Below are 25,847 nucleotides of genomic sequence, written 5' to 3'. Positions count from 1 at the left end.
CTTGTGCAATGGTGTCATTTTAATTCCATGGAATTTCAAAAAACTGCAAGAAGAAGAGCATATAATTCAATTACCTGTATCTTCCAGGTTCTCTACTGTATTCATTCATGATTTGGCGGAAGCTACGAACTATGTCATGCATTCCAACTTGAGTGGTGGTATAGTCATGGAAAAGATCTGAATAGGCCATAATTGTGTCCTTTAAAAATAAACATATCACTGACATTAATTATAACAATGTGTATTCATTTGAATCCAAATGGGAAAACACAACTAATGAGTTGATTTTCAGTTTAGTTTGTTGCAACCAAACCAAAATAACGAGGCATCTGAAAATACCCAAATCTTTTTTTTATTCATTTAGTTCAGTTTTATTAAAGTTTATTGGAAAACCAAAGCAATGCTCTCTCTCAGTGACTTGGCATATTGAAGCCACTGCTCCTGCTATCATGCTCCTTTCTCCTTGCTTTCAGGGGAGTCTGGCATTCTGGGGACCCCATTCCCCAGTTCAAGAACTGGCACCAGCAAGGGCATGGCAAAGGGGAAATCAATTTCCAAACCTGATCCCTGGCTCCTTCCCCAAATGATGCCACAGGGAAACCCCTCTGACTTTGCCCTGCCCAGGGATAGTAAGTTCACCATCTTTCCGATACTAGATGGTTCAAATTAGTCTTTTACGCCCTATCCAGAACCAATGATCGATTTACACAGCAGGAGCTCTAAAGACTTCCTCCAGAGTTTCCTCTGACTTCAAGTCAGTATTTGTGATGCTTTCCCCTCTCTCTCAGTGCTTTGGGGTGTTCCTACCACAGTTGTTGCTGCCTTTCCCCTCTTTTGGTGCCTTGGGATTTTCATGCCACTGTTGGTACCACTTTGGAGTGTTCCTGTGATGCTTTGCTTCTTTCACGGTACCTTGGGGTGTTCACGCCATACTGTTTGGTATTTTGTTACTCTTTTTGTGCCTTGGGGTCTTCCTGCTACTGCTAATTCTACTCTGCCTCTCTCATGGTGCCTCGGGCTGTTCATGACACTGCTCGCTCTGCTTTCTCCCTCTATTCATGCTATTATTGGTGCCACTTTTCCCCCACTCTTGGTGTCTTGGGGTGCGGTTTCCTCTGCTGCTGAGGCCTGCCTGCAAGTTTCATTGAACTTGGATAGAAAACTCCAGTGTTAGAGTTCAAAACAGGAACCCATCACCTACTTCATTGATTTTAATAGCAAATACATGAATGAAACAAATTAACATGGCAAATGAAATGAAACAAATCAAACTGAACATTTTTTCCATGCACATCTCCATTTATTTGATTTGTTCAGATTTCTAAGTCACATATTTCCAAAAAGAAATCTAGGCGGCATGCAACAAAAAAAACAACATATTTCAAACTTTCTGTAGCACACTCAAAAATGGAAAAAGGGCCACATATGGGGGCCAATGTAATAAGCAGCAGTAAAGCTGCCACGGGTTTCAGCACATACCGTGCATGCATTCATACACACGGTTTCCTACACAAACCCTAAACGAATATGTAATAAGGGTTTGTGTGCAGGAAAAATGCGAGTATAAACCCCTTAACCCTCGGCTTGTTCCGTGCGAATGCATGCTAATGGCATGCAAAGGAGGCAATTATTTAATCATGGGCAATGCAGGGAGCTGCGCTAGCAGGGAGATGGGGTTAGGGTGGAATTTTCAATGCGGGTTTTTAGCACCTGGGTCAGGGCAGGAGTTAAGAGGTGTGGAGACCAGTTTTTTTGATGCTTTTGCAGGTCAGGCAACTGGCAGACAGAACTGATAGAGAGAAGGCAACTTCTCAATGACGCGGAATCGCCAATCTGTATTTCACGCTCTCAAAGGTGATCAGAGTCTGATCATGAAGGGGTGAGATATTGCTCTACCCACCTTCACATCAACTTCCGGACCACTAATTTATTCATTTTTTCAAAAAAGAAAGGCTTTTCTCCCAAGAATCAGTCACAAGTGTTCCCACATTACTACATAGAGCTACGAGCACGCATTACTGCACCATTTGCAGTTTTTTAAAGATTCAAAATAAGAAAACAATGAATATGGCATGTGCAAAAGTTTGTGCACCCTTTCATTCAGTACTTTGTTACACTACCTTTGGGAGAAGTAATACTTCCAAATATTTCCTATAGACAGCTAAGAACTTTCCATTCTTACTTTTGGAATTTTTCACACACATCTAGCTCAGAAATATTCTTAGATCCCCTTGCATTTACTGCATGTTTGAGATCTCCCCATAGATTTTCATCAATATTGAAGTCAGAGGACTGTGAAGGCCATTCCAAAACCTTCATCTTTCTTTCCTATAAGTACTTCATGAATGATTTTAAGGTATGTTTTGGATCACTGTCTTGCTGAAATATTCAATCCAGCTTCAATTTTTTCATTAACTGAGGGACATTAACTTCTAGGATAGGGATAAGGCAACTCTGGTCCTCGAATGCCACAAGCCAGTTGGGTTTTCAGGATACCCACAATGAATATGCCTAAGATGTATTTGTATACAGTGGATATTTGTTGCATCTATTCTTCCTTCCACTCACATAATATTTCCTGTGCCACTGACTGCCACACAACCCTAAAGCATTATAGAATGACCCCTATGCTTAATGGTTGGCAAGTGTTTTTTTTCTTCAAATGCATCTTGTGTGATTGTGGCCGAACAGTTCAATTTTAATTTCATCAGTCCAAAGCACTTTTGTTCCAAAAAGATTCAGGCTTATCAAGGTTTTGTTTTGCATACTTTAGATGAGTGGTTCTCCCCCTGCAGACTCCAGGAAAAAGATAGAGAGAGGCCCAGGCAAGAGAGAGGGTGCATGAGCCTATGTGTGTGACAGAGTACCTATATGAAAGAGAGGGAGCTTGCGTGGGTGGGTGGGTGGGTGGGTGTGTGTGTGTGTAAGAAAGCCCGTGTGCATAAGAGAAAAGAAACTTGTATGAGTGAGTGTGCGTGGGAGAGAGGGAGCATTTTGTGTGAGAGTGTATGTGTTGGTGGGAACGTGTGAAGGTGTGAGAGAGGGAGCATGTGAATGAGAGAGTGTGTGTAAGAGAGAGCATGTGTGTATGAGAGAGGGAATGCATTTGTGTGAGCGTGTATGAGAAAGAGGAAATGTATGTATGTGTGTATGTGAGCAGAGCATGTGTGTGTGAATGAGTGAGAAGAGAGTTTGTGAACCTCCTTCCCATCCCTAATAATCCATGGCAATCTCAGGGTGACTGGAAATCAAAAGTTCTCAATTATGGAGAATGAGGAATTTTAAAATCCTTATTAGTTTTAATTATTGGCTGTTATTTGATGTGTTTGATGTTTTGAAATATTTTATTATTGGTTTGGGAAATTTAAAAATTATTTATGAGTTTTAAATTACTAGATTTATTTTATTTTATTTTTATTTTTATTTATTTAACAGCTTTTAATATACCGGCGTTCGTGTGGCACATCACGCCGGTTCACAATAAACTTGAGACAGGATGGAATTACAAAAAACAGGGAGCGGGGGGAGGGAGCAGGCATGAGAAAAGGGAGCGGGGGGAGGGTGGGATAGACAGCGAGGAAGAAGAGAGCAGCAAAGAAGGTAGAGAGGAGTAACCAAAACTGATTAGCAAGTTATTTACAACAGAATATAAAATACCAAAAGCAGAGATTAACTTATTTACAGCAGATTATTGGATACAGAGACATTCTTAAACGAGATCTGTCAGTTTTGAAATATTCTTTTCATTAGTATGGTTTTACTATTATTGCTATTTAATATTTCTTGACTGTATTTGATGTTTTATGAGGAACTGCGATGTTTCTGTTTTTCCATTGTTGCAATCCCTAGAGAGAGTCTGGCTTCTTGCAGTTTTCAGTTCAGTTTTTAACTACATGTTTGTTTTTATATTTTTGATCTCTGTATTCTGAGTTTGGCAAAAGTCGGTCTGTGGTCTGCATATGTGACTTAGGCGAGGTATTCTGGTAGCATGTAGTTTCTATACAGGGCTCTATAGCAGCCTGACTTGTTCTGTTTTCCTTATTGGAGGTATATTGGTGATTTTAGGGCCCGTTGTAATATTTGCAGTGTCGGCTTTTCATAGGCAAGGTGGCTACTGTTTGAGTCTGGCAGTTAGGGTATGGCAGGCTTCATATAGATTCCAAGTATGTTTCTTGCAGGATTTTGTATTATACAATGTTCCTGATAGTGCAGGGAGTTTGTGTTGCTGTTACTGAGGTGACAACAGAATTGGAATATTGTTTTTTATGGTGAGTGGTAAGGGGAAATGCCCTTGTTCTGCTCTGCACCCTTTATTGGGGGAGTTTCTGTGAACTAAGGGTACTGAAGAACATGAGCTGCAGGTTTTATATTGAGATTTGTCCCACTCCTATATAGAAGAATTTTTGATTGATGCTCTTGAATAAGTTTCGTAGTAGTTTTACTTAATGCATGAAACTGGCCAGGGATTTTGTTGGGTTTTTTTTGGTTACTTAGACTGTTCTTCTGTCTAGAGTTAGCACTGACATGAACGCTCAGCACTTTGCGGTAATGGTACAAAATGTTTGTAGTAGTGCCTCCTGCTTTATGGGTGTCCTGTGTCTGCATATATGGAATCTGGTAACAGGCAAGTGTGGAGAAAGCCACTGGACCCCTGTCAAGATCAAACTAACAGAGTGATTTCCCCTGTCACAGGTGATTTTCTTTAAAAATAATAATTTTCAAAAAATACCATGTTAGGGGTGGGGGCTGGGAGAGAAATATGTGCACCAAACCTCTTTCCACACCTCCCCCTTTAGTGATGTGGGCCTGTCTCAAACATCCCTCTTTCCGACTTCCACATCAGTCTCTCGCTCTTTGTTTTTGCTCCACAGTTCATCCCAACTGGTCCCCTCTCTCCCTCTACCAGTCCATCCCTGCCAGTCTGTCTCCCTCTCTCTTTCCCCCTCTACCAATCCATTCCTGTTATTGAAAAGTGACATTACTGTTTAATGGATCACAAGTTTAAGTATAATTATCTGGGAATGATACTGGAGGTTTTACAGTATACCACAAACGGCTTGATATATGTAGATACCTACAGTGTGAAGGATCTAGATATGTTCTCTTTTGGGTAAATTTTAAATGGGCCATGCGCAAAAAAAAAAATATGGGAGTTACACACGTGGCTGGGTCTTGCGCGCGCAGTGTGCATTTTCATAAGGGCCCAGTTACGCGCAGAAGTGTCGGGCCGAAGGAAAGGGGAGGGGGGGGGGGGGGGGGGGGGAGGGGCGGGGCTGGAGGCGGCCGGTACGGGGGCCATTTGCTGCTGTGCCGGGGAAGCGCATACCGGCAGTCGGCCGGCACGCACATGTTGCTTCTGCTCCAACGAAGCAGTAAGCAACTTAACAAAAAAAATGGAAAGGTAGGAAAAAGGGTTTAGGGGGTGGGAAGGACAGGGGAAGGGGGGAGGAGGGGGAGTATAGACAGGGGAGGGTAGGGAAGTTCCATCCCAGTCCGCTCCTTAATTGGAGCTGGCGCGCGCATGTTATAAAATTGGCACATCCATGTGCGTGCACCTTTAAAAATCTACCCCTTTTGTTTTTGCAATGTTGTATAACACTCAGAGCTTAGATGTATTTTCATGTGGATTTGGCTGTATGTGATTTCTTAAATAGTTTAAAAAAACAATGTTTCTGATGAAATTGATGGCAGGAAGCATTTAGAGCACTTTTTATAGCCTTCCCCTGCTTGTAAGAGTGAATTATTTTCATTTACAAATTCCTCATACAGCTCCTTAGAGAAGCTCATGGTTGTTGAAAGTAGACAGAACACCAATCTGAGTCAGAGTATTTGTTAAACCATAGAATTTTCTTCACCTGAATAATAGAAGACCTAATGAATCAATCAACGTTTTGGGCCTTATTAACTTTTTAAATAAAAGTAATAATAAATTTACTGGAAGAGTGTCCAAACTTTTGCAGATGCCATATTCACTTTTGGGTTTTTTTATAATTTTAAATGTTAAAATCAGCAAATAGTAATTTAGCATTAAATATTGCAGAAAGATGCTGTGTTTACCTTTGTACTATGTAGAGACTGTCAACTTCTGTTCGCTTAGAGGTTCATTGAAACATACAATCTGACCAGAGATGCCTATACTTTTGCACACAGCTTATGTTAATACATTCCCTGCTGGCCAGTCAAAGCCATGTTCACCACCATCTCATGTTCTAATACGACGCTGCCTAACCCTGTTCTCAGGGACCCCCCCACCAGTACTGGTTTCAGAATATCTTCAATGGAAATGTGTGAGGTATATTTGCATAGTACTAAGGTAATGCATGCAACAATATCTCATTCGGATATCCTGAAAACCCTGACGGGCTGGGAGTCCCTGAAGACAGGTTTGGGAACCATTGTTCTAATTCAAAATTATTGCCCTTACTATTTATATGACATTTGGTCATCATTAAAAATAAAATCAGAGTACATTTTTTTTTAGGACGTACAGTGTGCAGATCTGCTGAGTATTATACTATCTATCTATCTTCTGAGTACAATTGAACTACATCAGGAGTTCAATTGTATATCTACATATACATCAGGAGTTAAAAAAAAAAGCTAAAAACCTGGCTCTTCCGTCAAGCCTTCCCAGACACTTAATGCTGCCTAAATGCTATGATAATCTCAATCATGGGCTACCTCATTGAGTTATCCTATTCTGACATTTTAACTGTACGAGGTTTCTGATTCTGATTTCAAACGTTTCTTGTAACTATACTATACTATGTTCAATTTGTACTTTGTTCTATTCTTCTATGTAAAGCCCCCCCCCCCCTTTTTTTGGGGGCATTTCACTGTTTTATGTAAACCGGAGTGATTTGTATTTCATACAAGAACCTCGGTATATAAAAATTAAAAATAAATAAATACATATGAAATTTGGAAAGTGAAATATTCTTAGGTAAAGAAAAGAAAGTTAAAGCACATATCTATCATCTTACCGGGCTCTGTGATTTATTTACTTGAGGCTCATCCCTAAGAGTCTCTGCTTCTAGCAGATATTTGGTAGCATCAACTCTTAATCCATCCACACCTTTTCCAAGCCAGTATCTGATAATATCCTAAACAGAAACACAGACATTGTTCATCATTAGCAAAATAATCGTCATGATTTCCCAAATGGCAATTTCTTTCGTGGAAAAATCTGCCAGAGGAAGAGATAGTAACCCACAATGCTTGCATTCAGAGTGCATTAGGGAACATTTTACAAAAGGAAAAGAAAAGCAGAAAGGGAGATAACAGTCAAAGGTGAACCACTGTCCCCCAATAAAAAAATAAATAAATAAAAGACACACGGCAAGAGGGATTCTTTGGGATAATGAATATGTGGTAGTTTCTATCCATACATCTTTTTGCCTCTGCACAGTCCTGCAGACATGGTCTTTTGAACAACATTGCATATTCTTTAACAATTCAGTACAATCTTATCAGGAACCGAACAACCAGTTTGATCTTCAACCTAAGTTTTTCTTCGTGTACCTGAGGGTAAGACACTATATTTCGTCGATGAAGAGCACTAATTTGATGGATGCCTTTGTAAAGCAGATTGAGGAGTTTTTCAAATTGAGGTTTGATTGAAATTGGGAGGGGATTTTACATATCTGTAAATCTCTTGTTAAACTGGGGCCTTTGTTTACTGGGGACTTGTTACTAACCAATGGAAAAATGAGTGGCTAATAACCTGAGCAACCTTAAGTTTAACATTCTTTTATTTATTTATTTATGAGTTTTAATTTAAGAGTTTTTATATACAGTCATTAAGTTATTCACCATCATAACGGTTTACAATAGGGCACATATATCAAAGAAAAATATGGCTCGCAAATTACATGGGTGGTGCCATTAGTATTCGGTAACAAACAGGAGTTTATATCAAAAGACATTTACTTGGGGGTTGCATGCACACCTGAGCTGATGGAGGATGCAAATCGTAGAGAGATGCAACATAAGTTGCTGCAGAAAGCGTATCAACCACTCACCTGGTTGCATAAAGTGGGGTTTTTTTAATCAGAGTTATGCCTGAAATGTCACCAAGCCAGGAGCAAGTTGGGACATTATTTCTGGTTTTGCCCAGTAATAAAAACTTTGGGAGAAATTTGTAAATATTTGTCTTCTCTGGTAGGATAAGTAGTATATTTCATTCCCAAGGGTGCCTTTTTTTTTTTTTTTTATGTACAGCAGCCTTTCAGATGCAAGAGAAGGGAAAGTGCCTCTTGGTTAGAAAAGCCTATTCTCTTTATGTGGTGTGGACGATCGCCACCCTCTTTTTTGGTATTGGAAGAACAAAATGCCTGGATTATTGCAGAAGGAAAATCAGCTTGCAGCTCATTTGTTTAAGAGTAAGCTACAATTAATTGAGATATGGAACCCTGGTCTATTGCGTTTGATTATCCGTAAGCAGCGTATGCCCCGGTGTTGCCGGGTAGCTATGAAAGAACAAGCACGCTGTGCCAAAAAAACAAGCCCAAAACATGTGAGATTTAAACTGGTTTTATTAGAATGCATTTATACACAGAAAACACTTAAAAAATACTTTTGTGAATGTAACGGAGGAAATAATTGTTGTAGCTCTCACAGATAACTAAAAAGCAGTCTGACAATCTATGACAGCAGCCAGTACTTCTTCGTCCTCTGTACTGTCTGCATTGTCAAGATACATATTTTCATTGAATCGCTTCAGCTTATTACTGGCTGGCAAGAAGTTGGTACAGCAACCAACGCTACCAAGCGTGCACAAATGTACACCCGATTTACAACATGCGTGCGCTGCCGCATGCATGTTATAAAATCCGGGGTTGGCGCGCACAAGGGGGTGCACACTTATGCACCTTGCGCACGCCGAGCCCTAGGGGAGGCCCAATGGCTTTCCCATTCCTTCCAAGGCTGCTCCAAACTTTTTTTTGGCTCCCCCCACCTTCCCCTCCCTAACCCTCCCCCCAGCCCTACCTAAATCCCCCCCCCCTTCCTTTTGTCATCAAAGTTGGCAGGCGTAACTTGCGTGCACTGGCCAGCGGACTCGTGACCGCCCCCGAACAGCTGCCCTGCCCCCGGACCGCCCATTTTTTAAAGCCCCGGGACATACGTGCATCCTGGGGCTTGTGCGCGCCGCTGAGCCTATGCAAAACAGGCTAGGCGCGCGCAGGGGTAGGTTTTCGGGGGTTACACGCGTATATTACGCGCGTAACCCTTTGAAAATCTACCCCAACATCTTTTAGTTAGCCCTTAAAAAAAATGTCAATCTTCTAAGACTTCAGTGATTTTTAAGACCAACTCTACTTAGCAATAGTGGAATTTTTATAACATTTTATAGTTATTATTACATGCTCTTATTATAATATGCATACGCAGATGTTCGATATGTTTGATATTTCTCAAAAGTGATTAATTTGTTTTGCAAGTCACAAAATTCCACATATCCAAATCCCTAAATTAGCATGATTTTATAAATCAACTTAATCATATAATTCCACTTCACAAAGAAAACATTTTAAAACTACCATCACAATGTTTAATGAAATTTCCAGTTTCCAGAAAAATAAAAATGTTCATAAGCACCTGAACTCAAATGAGATGATCTGCATGGTGACATGACCTGGCACCCCTTTAACCAGCAACCCCAAAAGCACCAAATGCACACAGTCAATGGCCCTTACCAGCTGCCTTAGGCCCCCCACTCTGTCCGCACAGTGCACACACACCATTCTCAGCCACAACAGCTCTACCCTTTTCCCAAAAGCTCCAGAACTCCAGCTCCCCGTCTCGACCCCATGATCGCCGCTTCCGCCATCTCTATTGTTATTCTATGGTGATGCCTCTCCCTTGTGATCTCACAGTGTGCAGGAACAGCAGGGCACAAGTCCCGCTACCAAGCACAAAAAAAAAAGTGATTTGGAAAAGAAAAAAAAAAAAGCCCCAATATTAAGCAACCCACGAATTTAAAAAAAAAAAAAAAAAAAAGTGAATGGCTAGAAAAACAAGCCCAGACTCGCGAGAAACAAACGAGGTTGGCAACATTGGTATGCCCCTATGCTCCGACTATACATTTCCTATATCTCCAGTATGATAACATGAAGGGAATTTCTGAATAATTCTTTATCATCTTGATTTGGTACTATATGATGGGGGGGTGGAGTGGATTGGGGGCTCTTGCGGTCATTCTGTTCTGAGAAGCGCGTATTTGTCGTCATTTGATGATTATTTTATGTTTTGCTCCGGAGTGGGGGGAGGGGGCTCCTTTGAGACACCACTGGGGGGGGGGGGGGAATATTAAAATGTTAACTGTGCTCATGATTGTTATTGTAAGTGGATTGACACGCTTCGGGAACTAATGCGCGTCGAGCTCTGTTGTCATTTGCTTATTGTTAACAAGCAGTTTTAAAGTAACAATTCAGTACAATTATTTTTTTCAAGTAAATATGACCATGTGTAACTTCTAATAGTACACACAACATGTGAACAGAATACTTGCTCGACTTGTCCTCCCCTCCCCCAGAAAATACCCAACACATGAACTGGGATTTAAATAGGCCGCAGTTTATTAACGCAAACTAACCCGAGCCCTTACAAATCAACATGAACACAACCAACCTCAACTTCCTCCCCCCTCCCCTTTTAGCTCCACCACCTTGTCCCCAATGGTGAAGTAACAACAAATCCACCCCCTACCCTGCCTCATACTACCGAGAACCAGGGCCCATGGTTCATCAGTCCTCCCGTGTAGCGGCCCCTCCGGCTACACAAGGCCTGCACCACCGGCCCCCACCACCATAAACCCCCCCGCCTTACAAATTCCTCTTGGGCTCGGGTTTACCGTCTCCACTGCGACAATTGACAAATGCACGTAACGAAACTTTCAAGCAACACAATTCCTCTTTTTTTTTTTTTTTAACAAAGGGTGGGCGGGAGGGACAACAAGTCTTGCTGCCTACCTTCCCTCTCAGGCTGCTAACTGTTGCTCTGAGCGTCATCCTATTTTACAAAACCCTGTCACCCCCAATTGGTAACTACCCGCCTTGAACCATATCTTATTGGTCCATTTTCCCGCCGTCCCTGGTATCTCCCACCCCCACCTAACTATCCTACCTCTCGCAGATTCTCCACATGTTATCATCGCTGTGCAAGACAAGCTTGCCCAGCTCTCCTTTAACATATGGATAGAATACTTGCTCGACTTGTCCACCTTCCCCCAGAAAATACACAACACATGAACTAGGATTTAAATAGGCCGCAGTTTATTAACGCAAACTAACCCGAGCCCTTACAAATCAACATGAATACAACCAACTTCAACACCCCCCCCCCCCTCCCCCTTTTGCTCCACCACCTTGTCCCCAATGGTGAAGTAACAGCAAACCCCCCCCACCCCCCCACCTTACAAATTCCTCTTGGGCTCAGGTTTACTGCCACAGACGGGTTTCCCCCCAAACTGCGGCTTATTACCATTTCCTAATCTCACTTTCCAGCCCTTCCTCTATGGAGTTGTTAAACAGGTCCATACCCACTTCGGACAAATGGACCCCGTCCCCCGAAAACAACCCGACCTCCGCCGCCCAGGACCATGAGTGTCTAATCCAGAACTCCCCTTCCCACCCCATCCATTTCCTAACTGTCGGTTCAACTTTTTCACTACTGACTGCCAAATTGCCTCATCCTTATTACGCAAACGTAGGATTACATCCGACCATCCTATGCGCATTCTGGGCCATCTAATCATTATCTATGAAATGTCTTTCTTCATGCAGGTAAGTAACTCCCTGCATGATTTGGACCCAATATTGTTTCCCCCTAGATGTATGAGAAGAATATTTGGCGCCCCCCACATTTCTATCCTCTCATACAGGAAAGGCAGGAGTTCATCCCAACCCATACCCCTCTTACTAAACCATGCTAAACGCCAACCCCTTTTCTCCAACTCCAGGCTCTCCCCGTAAGGATGCTTCAGTGCTCTTCTTTGCGCCAGATGTATGTATGAATGGCCCATGATCCAGGCACATCCTTCAAAGTGCCTCACCCCCTTTCACTCTGCAACATAAAACACAAGACTTTAGAGCTCCCCTCCCCTTCCCACGACCCCTGTACATCCTTAAGGTCTGATGTACGATTGGAAAGCCTTCGACTTCCAACGACCTAGCCCTTTAATTCCGCAATTGGAAAAACCCACTTCTGCTGCGGTAGGGGCTGCACCTATACGAAACAAATGTGTACTGTACAAACACTCGTCACCTCCACATTTGACTATGGTCGCACTCAACACCCCTGCCAAATTAGTACCAAGTCAACGGACTTCCAGTCCTCGTGTATCAAGAATGACTCTCCCTGTCAACTGTGCCAGCAACACTGGACACACTCTTGTCCTCATCCGGTACTAAACTATTAGTAAAATAGTAAATAAAACTTCTAAATAAATAAATAAATAAATAAATAATGCATCTTTGCCCTCCTGATCTGTTTTGGATTTAGGATAAACAATGTCACCTTGTTTGCATATACCTGCACGCACCGAACTGTTAAGCCTATGTCTCTTTTACTACGCCTAGATAACGCTACCAATTCGCTTACCCTCATAGCTCCGAAGAACGCCCATGAAAACATGACCCTGAACAGTGTCACCTCATATCGGGGCCAGCTGATAAGTGTGCCAAATTGTCATACCGAATGGGCAGTCTGCTGTCTCCCAACCTGCCCAAGCTGCGCTGCCAACCTCCTAACACCTTCCTCACCCTAAAGCTACTTAAAGGGTTACCCCAACCACGCATTTTTTTGAAAGAAAGCAAACCCTGCCAATTGTGAACGAACTGTAGCTACAGAATACCAGAGCTTCTTAGCTGCAATTATGAACTCCCACTACCTCTTGCTCCGTCACTACGCCCTCGCGGCAACCCCCTAACTTCCAGAAAGCCCTCACTGTTCTTGCTCCTTGAGTATATGCCTTCCATGTCACCGGGACTACTGAGCACCTTATCTCCACTCCTCTTCATCACCCTGCCAGCCATCTCCAGGTTGCTGACACCCATAATGTTCTGCAGGGACATTAGGAGCATTGCATGTCTGAGTCCTCTTGCAAACTTTATTGATGTCTATGAAAAATTCTGCCTGACCTCATTCTGTTATTGAATCTCCCTCCTCCTCTTTCTTTCTTTTTTTTTTTTGCACCCTAACATGCTGCCTTTTCCTACCCTCTACCCTCCCCCCCTTTTGACCGCCCTCTCCCTTTTCCCATTTTACTGCGGACGCTTTACTTGCTTCAATGCCTTATTGGCGGTAGGCTGCTGTACCGTCATGCATTTGGACACTGGGTGGTGCACCATTACAGGTCGAGCACGCTTGCCAAAATTTGCATTCCGGGAACAAGCATGTGGCCCTGTTGAATCTCCAACATACATCGGTAGTGGACGACGTTATCCTGGGATCCGCACTTTTAATTGTATTCCCCGCAACTTTCTCTAGATAAGCCCCTAAAACCCCTGTACTCCCTCCCTCATTTACACTCATGTTAACTCCCTGCGTCAACCTCCCTGACCCTGCACTTTTGTTGGTCATTTGGGTTAGCCATAAATTGATTATCTTGCGTACCCCACGACATGAACTACTAGGTGTAAGCTTGCGTACCCCACGACTAAGAAGCTACTAAGTGTAAGCTTGCTTAAAATAGCCAGGCCTTAAGGTGGTGTTTAAATTTCTTAGGGCATGATCTTGGCGTAGTGAGGAGGGTAGCTTATTCCAGAGGGTGGGCCCAGCTAGGGAGAAAGCTCGGTCTTTGGTGGAGCAGAGTTTGGTTAGTTTAGGTAGCGGGGTATGTAGAGTTGCTAGGTATTGTTTTCTGGTGGGTCTGTCTGAGTGACGAAATGTGAAGTGTTCGTTAAACCAGTGCATGCTTTGGTTGTGTAGTGATTTATGAATGAGGGTGAGTGATTTGTAGACAATTCTGGATGTGATGGGTAACCAACGCAGGTGCTTGAGGACAGGTTTGATGTGGTCGTTTTTGTGGGTGTTGGTGAGAATGCGTGCTGCAGCATTTTAGAGTAATTGAAGGGGTTGGATCGAGCTTTTGGGTATGCCTAATAGCACAGAGTTGCAGTAGTCAATTTTCGAGAAAAGGATGGCTTGTAGTATTGTGTGAAAGTCATTGAGGTATAATAGGGGTTTAAGCTTTTTTAAAGTGTGCAGTTTGAAGAAGCAATCTTTAAGGGGGATATTGATGAATTTTTTGAAATTGAAGTGATTATCTATGGTAATGCCGAGGCTGCGCACGTGTTGCTGGGAATGTAGTGTTAAAGCATGGTTGTCTTAGTTGGTTTTAGTGGAAGTTTGAGGTTGTGGGGAGAGATGAGGAGTAGCTCTGTTTTGGCAGTATTAAGTGCTAGGTAGTTGTTTGCTAGCAGTGTGCTGATGTCATCGAGGGCATATTTCTTCTTTTTATGCGGCTGCGTAACTTCCGAGGGACCCCTTCCCACAATTCCGTTAAGGAAGCTAAAGCCGATGTCCCATGTCTTGGCACGGGCCCACCCACCACTACTCGTCTGATCTTTGCCAAGTCACTACTGGCCGACGTGGAGGAGGTAAGAGGAATCCGAGCTGGAGCGAGAACTGTCATCATAATTCCTTCTCTAATTCCGCTCTATTTTCCTTGCTTTTGTTTTGGTAAAACAGTCACCACCTTCATTACCTGCTACAGAGCCTTGCAGGCTGCCTCCAGAAGACTCGGTAGCCCCGCTTCTAGCAAACTACCGCTCATGGCCTGCTGGGAAAGACCGTCTCTTTCCCTGTGTCTGCTCACCGTGCTGACCACTCGTGCCTCTGAGCTGTGATCTCGTCATTTCCCGCCCTGCGCCAGCCATAATGCCTTTCCTCGTGCTTGCCTTCAGTCTGACCGTCCCCGCCGGGATTGTCTGCTGTGTAGATGCCGGACGCAGACAGGAACTCGCTTGCTCTTTCCGGTGCTCCCATGACCCCCGCTTATGTAAGGCACTGGCTGGGCCGAGGAGGATGGGGGCGAAATGCGGTGGGACCCCGCTCCGCTTGGGGGGGGGGGGGGGGAAGGGAAAGTCGCTTCCCGAGGCACTGAGGGAAATGTCCAGGCTTCTGCAGTCAGCCTCGGTAGGGTCTTCGCCCACCAACACTTCGTCATCCAGGCGCTGGGCTCTAGGCCACTTTCTCCAGAGCTGGCCTCCTGGCTGGGAGGCGGCGGAGAATGGGGGGGCGGGTACTGAAGATGCCCGCCCTGGCGATTGCCCCGTGATGCTAAGGGGACCGGCAAGGCCCTTGCGTCCCCGCCTGGATGTCACTAATGCGGCCGGCTCGGGCCTACCCGCCCTCTCTTTGCCGCGCAGCATATCCTGTACCTCCGTTACCACAGTGGCCCTGCTCACTTAATTCAGCTACTAGTTCTGCACCTGGTTTTTTTTGGTTTTTTTGTTTAATTATCAGCAGTCCGGACCCCTGCCACAACAAGTCTTGCTGCCTACCTTCCCTCTCAGGCTGCTAACCATTGCTCTGAGCATCATCCTATTTTACAAAAACCCTGTCACCCCATTGGGTAACTCTTAACCCCGCCTTGAACCATAACTTATTGGTCCATTTTCCCGCCGTCCCTGGTATCTCCCACCCCACCTAACTATCCTACCTCTCACAGATTCTCCCCATGTTATCATCGCTGCGCAAGACAAGCTTGCCCAGCTCTCCATGTATATATTGAGAATCATTTATCTTTTTGATATAAACCAATTCGTTTTCTCCATCTTTTTCTTTGCACAGGATGTTATATTAAATTAAATGGAGGATCCAAATATATCTGTGTGTAAGCTTAGTGATTCACAACTAGTTTGCATAGTGTAAATTGCCATCTTGGCACGAATACAAATTAGGTTTCCCAGAACAAACCAGAAAAGAGTCTGTGCCATTTCACTCAACCACAATGACCACAGATCTGAAGCAGGGAGCCTTACTCCTCCGCTCCAGCTGTCTTAGAGGTTATTTCCAAATCCTCTTCCCCCCTATAGAACTTGCCAACTTTTGGTCTTGCCTCACCAGGCGTTGCTTTGATGCTTGCTGCATCATTCATGCCAATCCTGGTACTGCTTCCCCCTCCTGTTGCCTTGACCTTTTTCATGCCATTCTTCCTCCTCCTGCCTTAGCCCTCGACATATAACTTGGGGGGGGTTCCACAACTATCTTCTTGCTGCATTACTCTGCTCCTACAGTTTTAATCACCAGCAACCGCTGCTGCCGCCGCACTCCAAACAGTCTTAGCACACTTAGGTGCTTCCTCCTCTGCTCCGGCTGTCGTAGAGGTTCTATGAAAATGCCCTTCCTTTAAGGTACTTGCCGACTTTTGCTCTTGCCCTGGCCATCCTTTGTTTTACACAGGGCTGACCAAGTTATCTTTAGTGGTTTCATGCCCTCAGACTTTTTCTTCAAACTGCCTTCCCTTATAGTTCTTACAATTATTGGTTTCATCTTTTACTTAGTCTTTGACAGATTATTCCACAGCAAAAGGCAAGGACTGCAAACATTTAGCACCCAGAACAAGGACCACACTCCAAGATTACTGCTTCTGAAGTAATGAAGGCAATATATGCAAAAATCGATTCAAAAGAAGAAGCATGGCCTGGATTCCCTGAACCACAGGATACTAAACGGCTAGTAGTTAAAGAGAATTTAGGCCTCTATTGAGTGGCATTATAGCCTCCAATGAAGACCAACTCCAAGCTTGAAAAACCAGCTCCTTCACCTAATGATGCTCTACGGAAATGACATCATCCAGGGATTTCTTCTGGCTTCTCCCTGCTTAGAGCTTTCTACCAATTTGGTTGTGCCTTTGACCTTCATTTGGAGCCTTGGGATGTTCTTGCCACTCTGGGTGACTGCTTTGCACCTGTCATGATGCTTGGGGGTCTTCATACCACTCTTTCAGTTGCTTTGAACATCTATCACTACTCTTATGGCACTTTGTTCCCCCTTTGAGGTGGATTGAACTGTTCATGACACACTTGATGCTGCTTTACCTTCTTGTATGCCTCAGGAGGTTCATGTCACTGTGTGTTGTTGGTACTCTTTTGTCCCACTTTTGAAGCCTTGGGTTATTCTGGCCACTCTTGCTGTTGCTTTGCTCCTCTGAGAGTGCTGGTAGCATTTGCCCCCATTGCAGATCCTTGGGCTCTTCATGCCACTTTGATGCCATATTGACATTAGTCTTGATGCGTTTACCATGCCGACACCCTTCGATATCTATTGACCAGTTTCATTGGAAATGACTACAAAAGCACAATTTGGGAGCCCAAAATAGGCTGCATTTTCCTTACATTGACTGCAATGGAAAACAAATAAAATAAATAAATGAGCATTTTATTTCATTTGAAATGAACTAAATAAATGAATGAACAAACTAAAACAAATTTTTTGACTTGGCACCTGCCTCCTGGTCATCACCCTTACTAGAAGCTTATTAGTCAACAAAAATTAATCCAAACCTGTTACTATAATTGCATTTCAACAATTCTCTTAAAACCATTTCATCAAAGAATGAAAATGTTGAAGATTTCTTTCTAAACACTGGCCTTTGTTAATTTATAACTGCTTTCCTAGTAATTATTTAATCTATTAACTAGAAGGCATAAAAGGGCTCGATATTCGAAGCACATTCAGTGCTATTTAGCCAGATAAGTGGGACTTATGTGGCTAATTAGCAGTTGCTGAATATGCGCCTGTGTTTAGCAGCCGCTGCTTAGCCACATAAGTCCCTTATATGGCTAAAAGTTACACACACAAAAATTAGGCATGTACTGGGCAGATCAAGGATAGAGCAAGTTAGCCGTATAACTTATACTATTAACTACCGATATTCGGAGTTAGCCACCATGTAAGTTTAGATGTCCTATAGAGCAAGTCTAAACTTAGACAGGTAGACTAATCCAGCTAAGTGCATATACATATGCATATATTCAGTGGCTTTGTCATGCCGCTGAATATACATTGTAACTTAGCCAGATATGTTCTAACTGGCTAAGTTACCTACACAGCCAGCTTTCAATATCTACCCTATAAATAAATTCAGATTTGCAAATTTTCAGTCCCATAAATAGTAACTCAGATGTCAGATTGCACTAAAGTTAATGATTATGGATCTGTGATTTCTTTATAGCATTTCAAAGGTTGTCTTCTTACTTTTATGCATGCTGTTATTGAATAATTATGTTTTCTGGCTATGCTTACTAATGCTTAAATGTTAGCAGACCATAAAGCAAAGTTTAATCCCTTTAAAGGCTGTTGCTATATAACTGACTCAATAATAAGTGAAAAAATAACTAGATTCATTTATATTCTGCTTTTCAGGCATTTCTAAGTGGATTATAGCCAGGTACTATAGGTATTTTCCTATTCCCAGAGAGTTTACAATCTAAGAGGTATATTTATTAAGCTGCAATAAGCTCATAATGTGCAAAAACAGCATGTATCACTTGATGTAACTTATTGCCAGCAATATTGCATGAAAAACCCACGCCTATTAAAATGAGTTTTTGCATGCATAAAATTTTCAAATGCATGCAAAGCAGCTCATGCCTACTTAATTCTATGCAAATGAAATAATGCAGCTTGCCAAAATTAACACAAACCACGTTATTTCTCAAAAAGTTAGCTACAACTCAGGAGTCGAAGCTAACTTTTCTGTGGGAGCAGTGGAATGTTAATGCACGTTCCAATTCTCCTGCTTTCAAACTTAAAGGCCAGCCATGACCCTAAAGCAACTCCACCCCCACCCAATGTGGAAAAGATCCCTCCCAGAGGTCTGGGTAGACTCCTGCCCACCCCCCACCACCTTCAGAGGTGGCTGAAAAGTAAAAAATTAGAAAAACAGAGTCATGAGGAAACACCCCACCCTGATCCCGTTCTAAATTTGATTGTTTGTTCATGTATGTTCCATAAACACAGTTGCTATGGTTGTGAGTTTACATCATACGGTAGTTATTTTGTAGCATAAGCATATATTAGTGAGAGGCTAAATGGGAGCCATAAGTTGTTATTTTGGCTGGTGGGAAGCTTGGTGAAAGCAAAGCAGCCGAGCAGCTTATAAGGCTATGTAATTGTATCTTAGCAGACTTGACAAGATGGAGTCAGACGAGATGATGTGAGACTAGAGGAAGAAAGAAGGAAGAAATCCCTTTTAGTGAGAAGAGCAGTAAAGTATATTTGTAATACATGGAGCAATTAACATGAGAACATACTGTAAGACTTGCCATGCTGGGTCAGATCAAAGGTCCATCAAGCCCAGTATCCTGTTTCCAACAGTGGCCAATCCAGGTCACAAGTACCTGGCAGGATTTGTAAGTCCAATAGATTCCATGCTGCTTATCCCAGGGTCAAGCAGTGGATTTCCCCAGGTCTACCTTAATAATGATTTATGGACTTCTCTTCCAGGAACTTGTCCAAACCTTTTCTAAAACCAGCTACACTAATAGCTATTACCACATCTTCTGGCAACAAATTCAAAGTTTAATTATGAGTTGAATAAAAAAGTATTTTCTCCTAATTGTCTTAAAATATATCACCTAGTAAGTTACTTCATTGCATGTATCCTAGTCCTTGTTCTTTTTAAAGCATAAAGAATTTATTCGTGTTTCACCCCAAATGACCTTCCTCTTTGCCTTAAAAAAAAAAAAAAAAAGGGTGGGAGGGGCAACTTAAGAAATTATCTGAAAAGGTTATTAAAAATAAAATACAGAAAAATCAACTCAACTTTCAAAGGCTGTATGATTCAACTGCTTGTTTAGAAGTGCACCTTAGCAAGCTAATTCTATAGCAATTTTCCAGGTAGGCTCTTGAGTATCAACAGCTGATTACAGTCCATGTTACAATTTACCAACAGTTTCCAAAACAGTTAAGTGAAACTGAACTAAATAGGAGAGAATCTTGTTAATTGCACTTCATAGGACTCCTCTACCTTTTCCTTTTAGATAGTAGTAACGCACATTGCTTCCTGAATAACGGGTTTGGGAAACTACAAGTCAGGGATTGCAACATACAACAAGAAAAACAGTGCATACCCTAAAATGGCATATTCATGTAGCCACCCATCAGAAAAAAAAATACTAGCCAGAAATATTTCCTTAAAATTATTAATATCCTGCAATTTATAGGTGAAAATATATAATTAAAGTTCTCAATTTTGTTCATCCCTGTTTACAGCAGTCTGCTAGCTCTGATATAGCACAATGCCTGAGAAAGCCAGAGTGTGACATTTCTAAAAGGAAAAAACAAAAGATGAAACAAGGAGAGGAAAGTTTGCACTACTTTGTTTTAAAGTTTAAAGTTATTAGCTAGAACCTAGTTTGGAGAAAGACAAGCTCAATATTTGGGGCAACCAGAAGGCTGAACAATATACACCTAGACATTTTAGCCTGAAGTTACCTGAACTGGTGCAGGAGCAGTTTGAATGTGTCTTAATTGGTTAATTTGTGTTTGGAACCCCTAACGTTGGGAATGCTGAAATCATGTAGTGAAAGGTCAGACATAAGAAAATAAGAATTGCCATACGGGGTCAGACCAAAGGGTCCATCAAGCCCAGCATCCTGTTTCCAACAGTGGCCAATCCAAGTTACAAGTACCTGGCAAGTACCCAAACACTAAGCAGATCCCATGCTACTGATGCCAGTAATAACAGTGGCTATTTCCTAAGTCAACTTGATTAATGGCAGGTTAATGGACTTCTCCAAGAACTTATCCAAACCTTTTTTAAAACCCAGCTACACTAACTCCACTAACCACATCCTCTGGCAAAAAATTCCAGAGGCTAAATTGTGCGTTGAGTGAAAAAGAATTTCTCTGATTTGTTTTAAATGTGGTACTTGCTAACTTCATGGAGTGCCCCCTAGTCCTTCTATTATCCAAAGAGTAAATACCCGATTCACATTACCCATTCTAGACCTCTCATGATTTTAAAGACGTCTATCATATCCCCCCCTCAGCCATCTCTTCTCCAAGCTGAACAGCCTAACCTCTTCAGCCTTTCCTCATAGGGGAGCTGTTCCATCCCCTTTATAATTTGGTTGCCCTTCTCTGTACCTTCTCCAGTAAAAGTATATCTTTTTTGAGATACAGTGATCAGAATTGTACACAGTACTCAAGGTGCATTCTCACCATGGAGCGATATAGAGGCATTATGACATTTTCCATTTATTCATCATTTCTTCCTAATAATTCCTAACATTGTTTTGTTTTTTTTGACTGCCACAGCACCCTGAGCTGACAATTTAATGTATTATCCACTATGACGCCTAGATCTTTTTCCTGGATGGTAGGTCCTAATATGTATAACCTAACATCGTGTAACTACAGCATGGGTTATTTTTCCCTATATGCATCATCTTGCACTTGTCCACATTAAATTTCATCTGCCATTTGGATGCCCAATCTTCCAGTCTCACAAGGTCCTCCTGCAATTTATCACGATCCACTTGTGTTTTTAACTACTCTTAATAATTTGTATCATCTGCAAATTTGATTACCTCACTCATCGTATGTCTTTCCAGATCATTTATAAATATATTGAAAAGCACAGGTCCAAGTACAGATCCCTGAGGCACTCCACTGTTTACCCTTTTCCATTGAGAAAATTGACCATTGTGAAGTCTTACTTGATCAGTTCTGTATTTGTATGCTTTTAGGGAAACACTGATATTTTAGAAAACCCTAACATTTAAGTTTGAAATGTGCTCTTTCATTAATTGCCTGTAACTTGTGCTGCAGGTTGTATAATTAGAACTATAACTGTAAGGATTACTCTAGTTAATCACTTGGAAATTCTGGCATGGAATCCTTTAAATCTGTGAATACCAGCCCAGGATTAGTAGGACTATGAGTTGCATTTTTCTCCTTTTCCTTGAATCTGCTTGGAAACATAGAGGTTGAGCTGCCTTAAGCCTTGCTACATACCTGTATCAAACTGTTACCGCTATGCTTGAGTGTTAGCTGTTAATGAATAAAAAGATTTTGGGGAATTGAATTGTGCCTTGGTTTTTTGTCATTACTACGGACTGGAAATGTGAAGGGTTTTGGGAAACAGATTTTAGAACATTATAAGAGCTGCCACAGGGAGATGAAAGGCCAGTTTCCAGGTTTTGCTTTGAGTTAAAAAAAAAAAAAAAAAAAAAAAAAAAGGGATAGTCATACATGGTTGTCAAAGACACATTGAAGCTGAAAATATTGGAATTCAGCTTTCTGCATGGAGCCTTGCTTACTGACTGAGGCTGGTGTTAAACTCATGACAAAGGATTAGCCAGAGGCTAGGGATAAGAACCCCTGTCCCTTACTGTGAGAGGCTTAAGACTCAAGTGCAGGGGAGATTCTGGCAATAGAAAACCCACTTATGCGTAGAGGGCACTCCACCTTCTTAAAATCCTAAGACCCACACTTTAAATTGCTCGCTCTAAACTGTAAAAATCAGCCCCACACACACCCTCAGACTACGCCCCATATCACGCTGGCCACAGGGAAAATCTGAGGAGCTGCTAATTATATATACACAGATACATTTTCAAAATGTTACACAAGTAAAATTAGCATGTGCTTGTGTACTGAGCATTTTACAAAAGTTGAAAATACGCACGCATTTTCACTTTCACGCTCGCGTCTATGAGTGTAGAATAGAGTTGGTTGAAGCGCGTTCCAGGGTGCATAAGCTATTTTAAAAGACGCACGCCTACATTTTCCAAATCACTTGCGTATTTTTACACCCGCTCATTATCTGGCATAAGTGATATTAAATGTGTTTATTGTGCAGTACTGACTGGGTGAGAGATCTGGTTGAACTGGGGGGGAGTTCAAGCTGAAGAACCAGGAAGCTCTCAGTGACCAAGAGAGAAGTCTGGGCAAACTAGTGGACTTATTGGTAAAACTTGTAATTTCCTTGTCGTGCGCGTGTTTTTAAAATTGGCCGATTTTTAGACAGGTCACATGCTGTGATGTGAGGAAGCAGATGTTATCTTCCCTTTGCTCTGGGACCCCACTCCCTCTCTTTCTATACATTTTTCATTTTAGATGGTTGAGCTGGAACTTGCAACCAGTCCCATTTATTTTATGAAACTGGCTTTTGCTTATTAAAAGGATTCTCCTGTCTGTTTCAGCAAAGGAATGGGAGCGAAAACTGCACGGAAAGAGAAAGACAAGCAGCGCGACAGAGGGGGCAAGATGGCAGGTGCAACGCGTGCTACAGTTCTGTCAGGCCAGGCAGACGGTGGCGGGAGCAAAATCGCAGCGGCAGTGATAGCAGCAATGCCTTCTAGTTTGACAAGCTGTATGCCAAAGCTCGAGGAAATGCATTCTCCGCTGACGGACAATAGTCAAGCAGCTAAGCAAAGTGGAAATCCACTTAACAGGTGTAGACACCAGGGTACAAGCCTTGGAGACTGAGATAAATGCATTGAAAACAGCAAAAACAGAAAATAGAAGGAAAGTTAGAGGCCTTAGAAAATCTCTCTCGCAGGAGCAATTTAAGGCTAGCAAGGTTCCCCCATAAACAGTCGCAGACCGAGATTTGGTGGGAACTTGAGGCCTGGTTAAAGCGAGTACTGGATTGCTCTTATATACACAGTGTGCCCATTACATAGGGCCTAGAGATATAGGAGCCCACCACATCCCTTTATCATCAAAGTGCTAAATTTTGTGTATAAGGAGGAACTTCTTCACAGATATCAGGCTTGTAGAGATTTAAAGTATGAAGATCAGCCGGTTCTGATCTTTGCAGATTATTCAGCGTCTGTGGCCCTTAAGCAGAACTCCTTCTCTGCAGTATCGTCCGAATTTTAAAAGCCCGGTGTGTATTTAAAAAAAAAAAAAAAAAAAAAATCGGGGTTATGCGCGTGGCCGGGCCCTGCGCATGCCGCATGCATTTTTGAAAGGGGCCAGCCAAATGCATAAACCCCGATACGCACAAAAGTGCCGGGCCAAAGAAAAGAGGCGAGCCGAGGGTGAGCCGTGGTAGCATCCTGCTCCTAGCACCACCCACTTTTAATGGGGGTAAAATCATGCATGTTGTCATCTAGTCATGTAGAGAGGGAATCAAATCCCCCTTTTTGCACAAATAAATACAAGTATTTCCTGTATAAAAATGTTTGATAATTGTTCCTTATATGCGCTTCGTGTGTGACTTCCTTCATTTATTTCCTCCAACACATTACAGGCCAGGTACCATCGCAACCTGTTGAAGGTTATGATGTACTGCATTCCAGGGCTCTTGTCCTCAAACAACCAAAGGAACAGGGACCCAATTCAGTAATCAGATGTCATGGATGAGTTTAAAAGATGTCAGGCACCTTCTCCCAAAAGTTACTTTTGGGGGACCTATTCTTACTCAGTTCACAGCGTCTCTTAGTGCATACAAAACCAATAAATATTTCAGGAGTAAATGAGCGCTATAGAGAAAGCAATGTGAATTGAAACAGGCGCCATTTGGCGTCTTTAAGCGCAAAAAATTAATATCATCTCAAGAAAAGTATTGCGCTTTCCAACCTGTGCTTTGAACTGTCCCTCCAGCAACTCTACTGAGTACCTAAGAGACCCAAATCAAATATTTTAGCAGCTCCGTTGAGAGCTATTGAATTGAATTGAAATATCATTGATCTGGCGATGTATTACAAACCGCAATGTTCAATAACGATTTAAACCCGAATTAATACACTTTAAGTGAAACAGAATTCTAAGAAGAAAAACATTTTTTCATCTTCCAGGAATGTCTCGACAAAAAAAAAGAAAGAGAAAACATTCGAGTTTTTTTATCTAAATTTGAAAAAGATTAGAAAATGTTGAATTTAATAAAAGAAATGTTTAAATAGAGGTTTTTGACCCATGATTGCAACGACTGGTAGACATTCTGACAAGTCTTTCAGAAAATCACCAGTGCTGAGGTCTTTTCCTCCATAGACAAAAATTATTAACATTACATTTTCAATGCGGTTATAATATACATCTCTCAGTACACCAGCTAGTTTCTCTCTTGTGTTTATTGTACACTGGTGATTCCTTAAGTTTTTTCATTTATTCCACACAATAACCAAACAGCTTTCTTCCATCTCTGCCTCCTCCACCCTCCTCTTGACAGCTTTCACAACTGCTTCCAGGCCACCGTTATCTTCTGCTTGTACTACTGTACGTCACTGTAGACAGGAATCCCCAATACCCTGAACTGCCACCTGTACCTCGTACAAAATGCTGCAGCCCACATGATAACGAAGGTGCTCAAACTTGATTGAATAACCCCAATTTTGAAAAGCTTATACTGGCTTCCACCACTCTGTTACACCAAAGTTGGGATCCTGACCTACAAATCCTTTAAAGATCTTACTCCAATCTATTTCAGCAACTCTGTCACCTACTACAAACCCTCACGGTTAATGATTCAGCCTGTCTAATCATCCTATCACCTAAACTATGCACCCTGTGAACAACAGAAAAAGGACTTTTGCTGGCTCTGCCCCAACCTTATGGAACTCCCTTCCCCCTCACATCAGGCTCGCCCCTGACCTCCTAACCTAAAAAAAAAGTGGTAAAAACCTGGCTGTTCAAAGCAACTTTTGACCCTTGCCATTATCTCTGAATCCCACCAACATTTATATGCAGATAAAAAATATTCATACCACTCTGGACCACTCTCATATTTAAATGCCCATGAACTATACTGATATCTGTTTTGTGTGACCCATTGTATCTGACTATTGCTTAACTGTTTGTAATTCACTTTGAACTCTCCTGATGGAAAAGTGAGTCATAAATAAAACAATGCTAATGATTAGCCATCTCCCATGTGGTAGCACACA

General features: G+C 42.2%; 1 protein-coding gene across 1 annotated transcript in view; it reads right to left on the bottom strand.

Annotated features, from left to right (window-relative positions):
• Positions 1-25,847, bottom strand: part of SLC3A1 (solute carrier family 3 member 1) — a 72,899-nt gene that overhangs the window by 18,108 nt on the left and 28,944 nt on the right. The window contains exons 5-6 of the mRNA XM_029593338.1: positions 6,984-7,103; positions 75-199 (exon numbers count right to left, since the gene is read on the bottom strand). Of these exons, the coding sequence (XP_029449198.1) occupies positions 75-199; positions 6,984-7,103 (245 nt within the window). The remainder of the gene's footprint in view (positions 1-74; positions 200-6,983; positions 7,104-25,847) is intronic.

Source organism: Rhinatrema bivittatum, chromosome 3 (genome assembly GCF_901001135.1).
Source record: "Rhinatrema bivittatum chromosome 3, aRhiBiv1.1, whole genome shotgun sequence".
Lineage (NCBI taxonomy): Eukaryota > Metazoa > Chordata > Amphibia > Gymnophiona > Rhinatrematidae > Rhinatrema > Rhinatrema bivittatum.
This window is presented reverse-complemented; position numbering and strand designations above follow the sequence as displayed.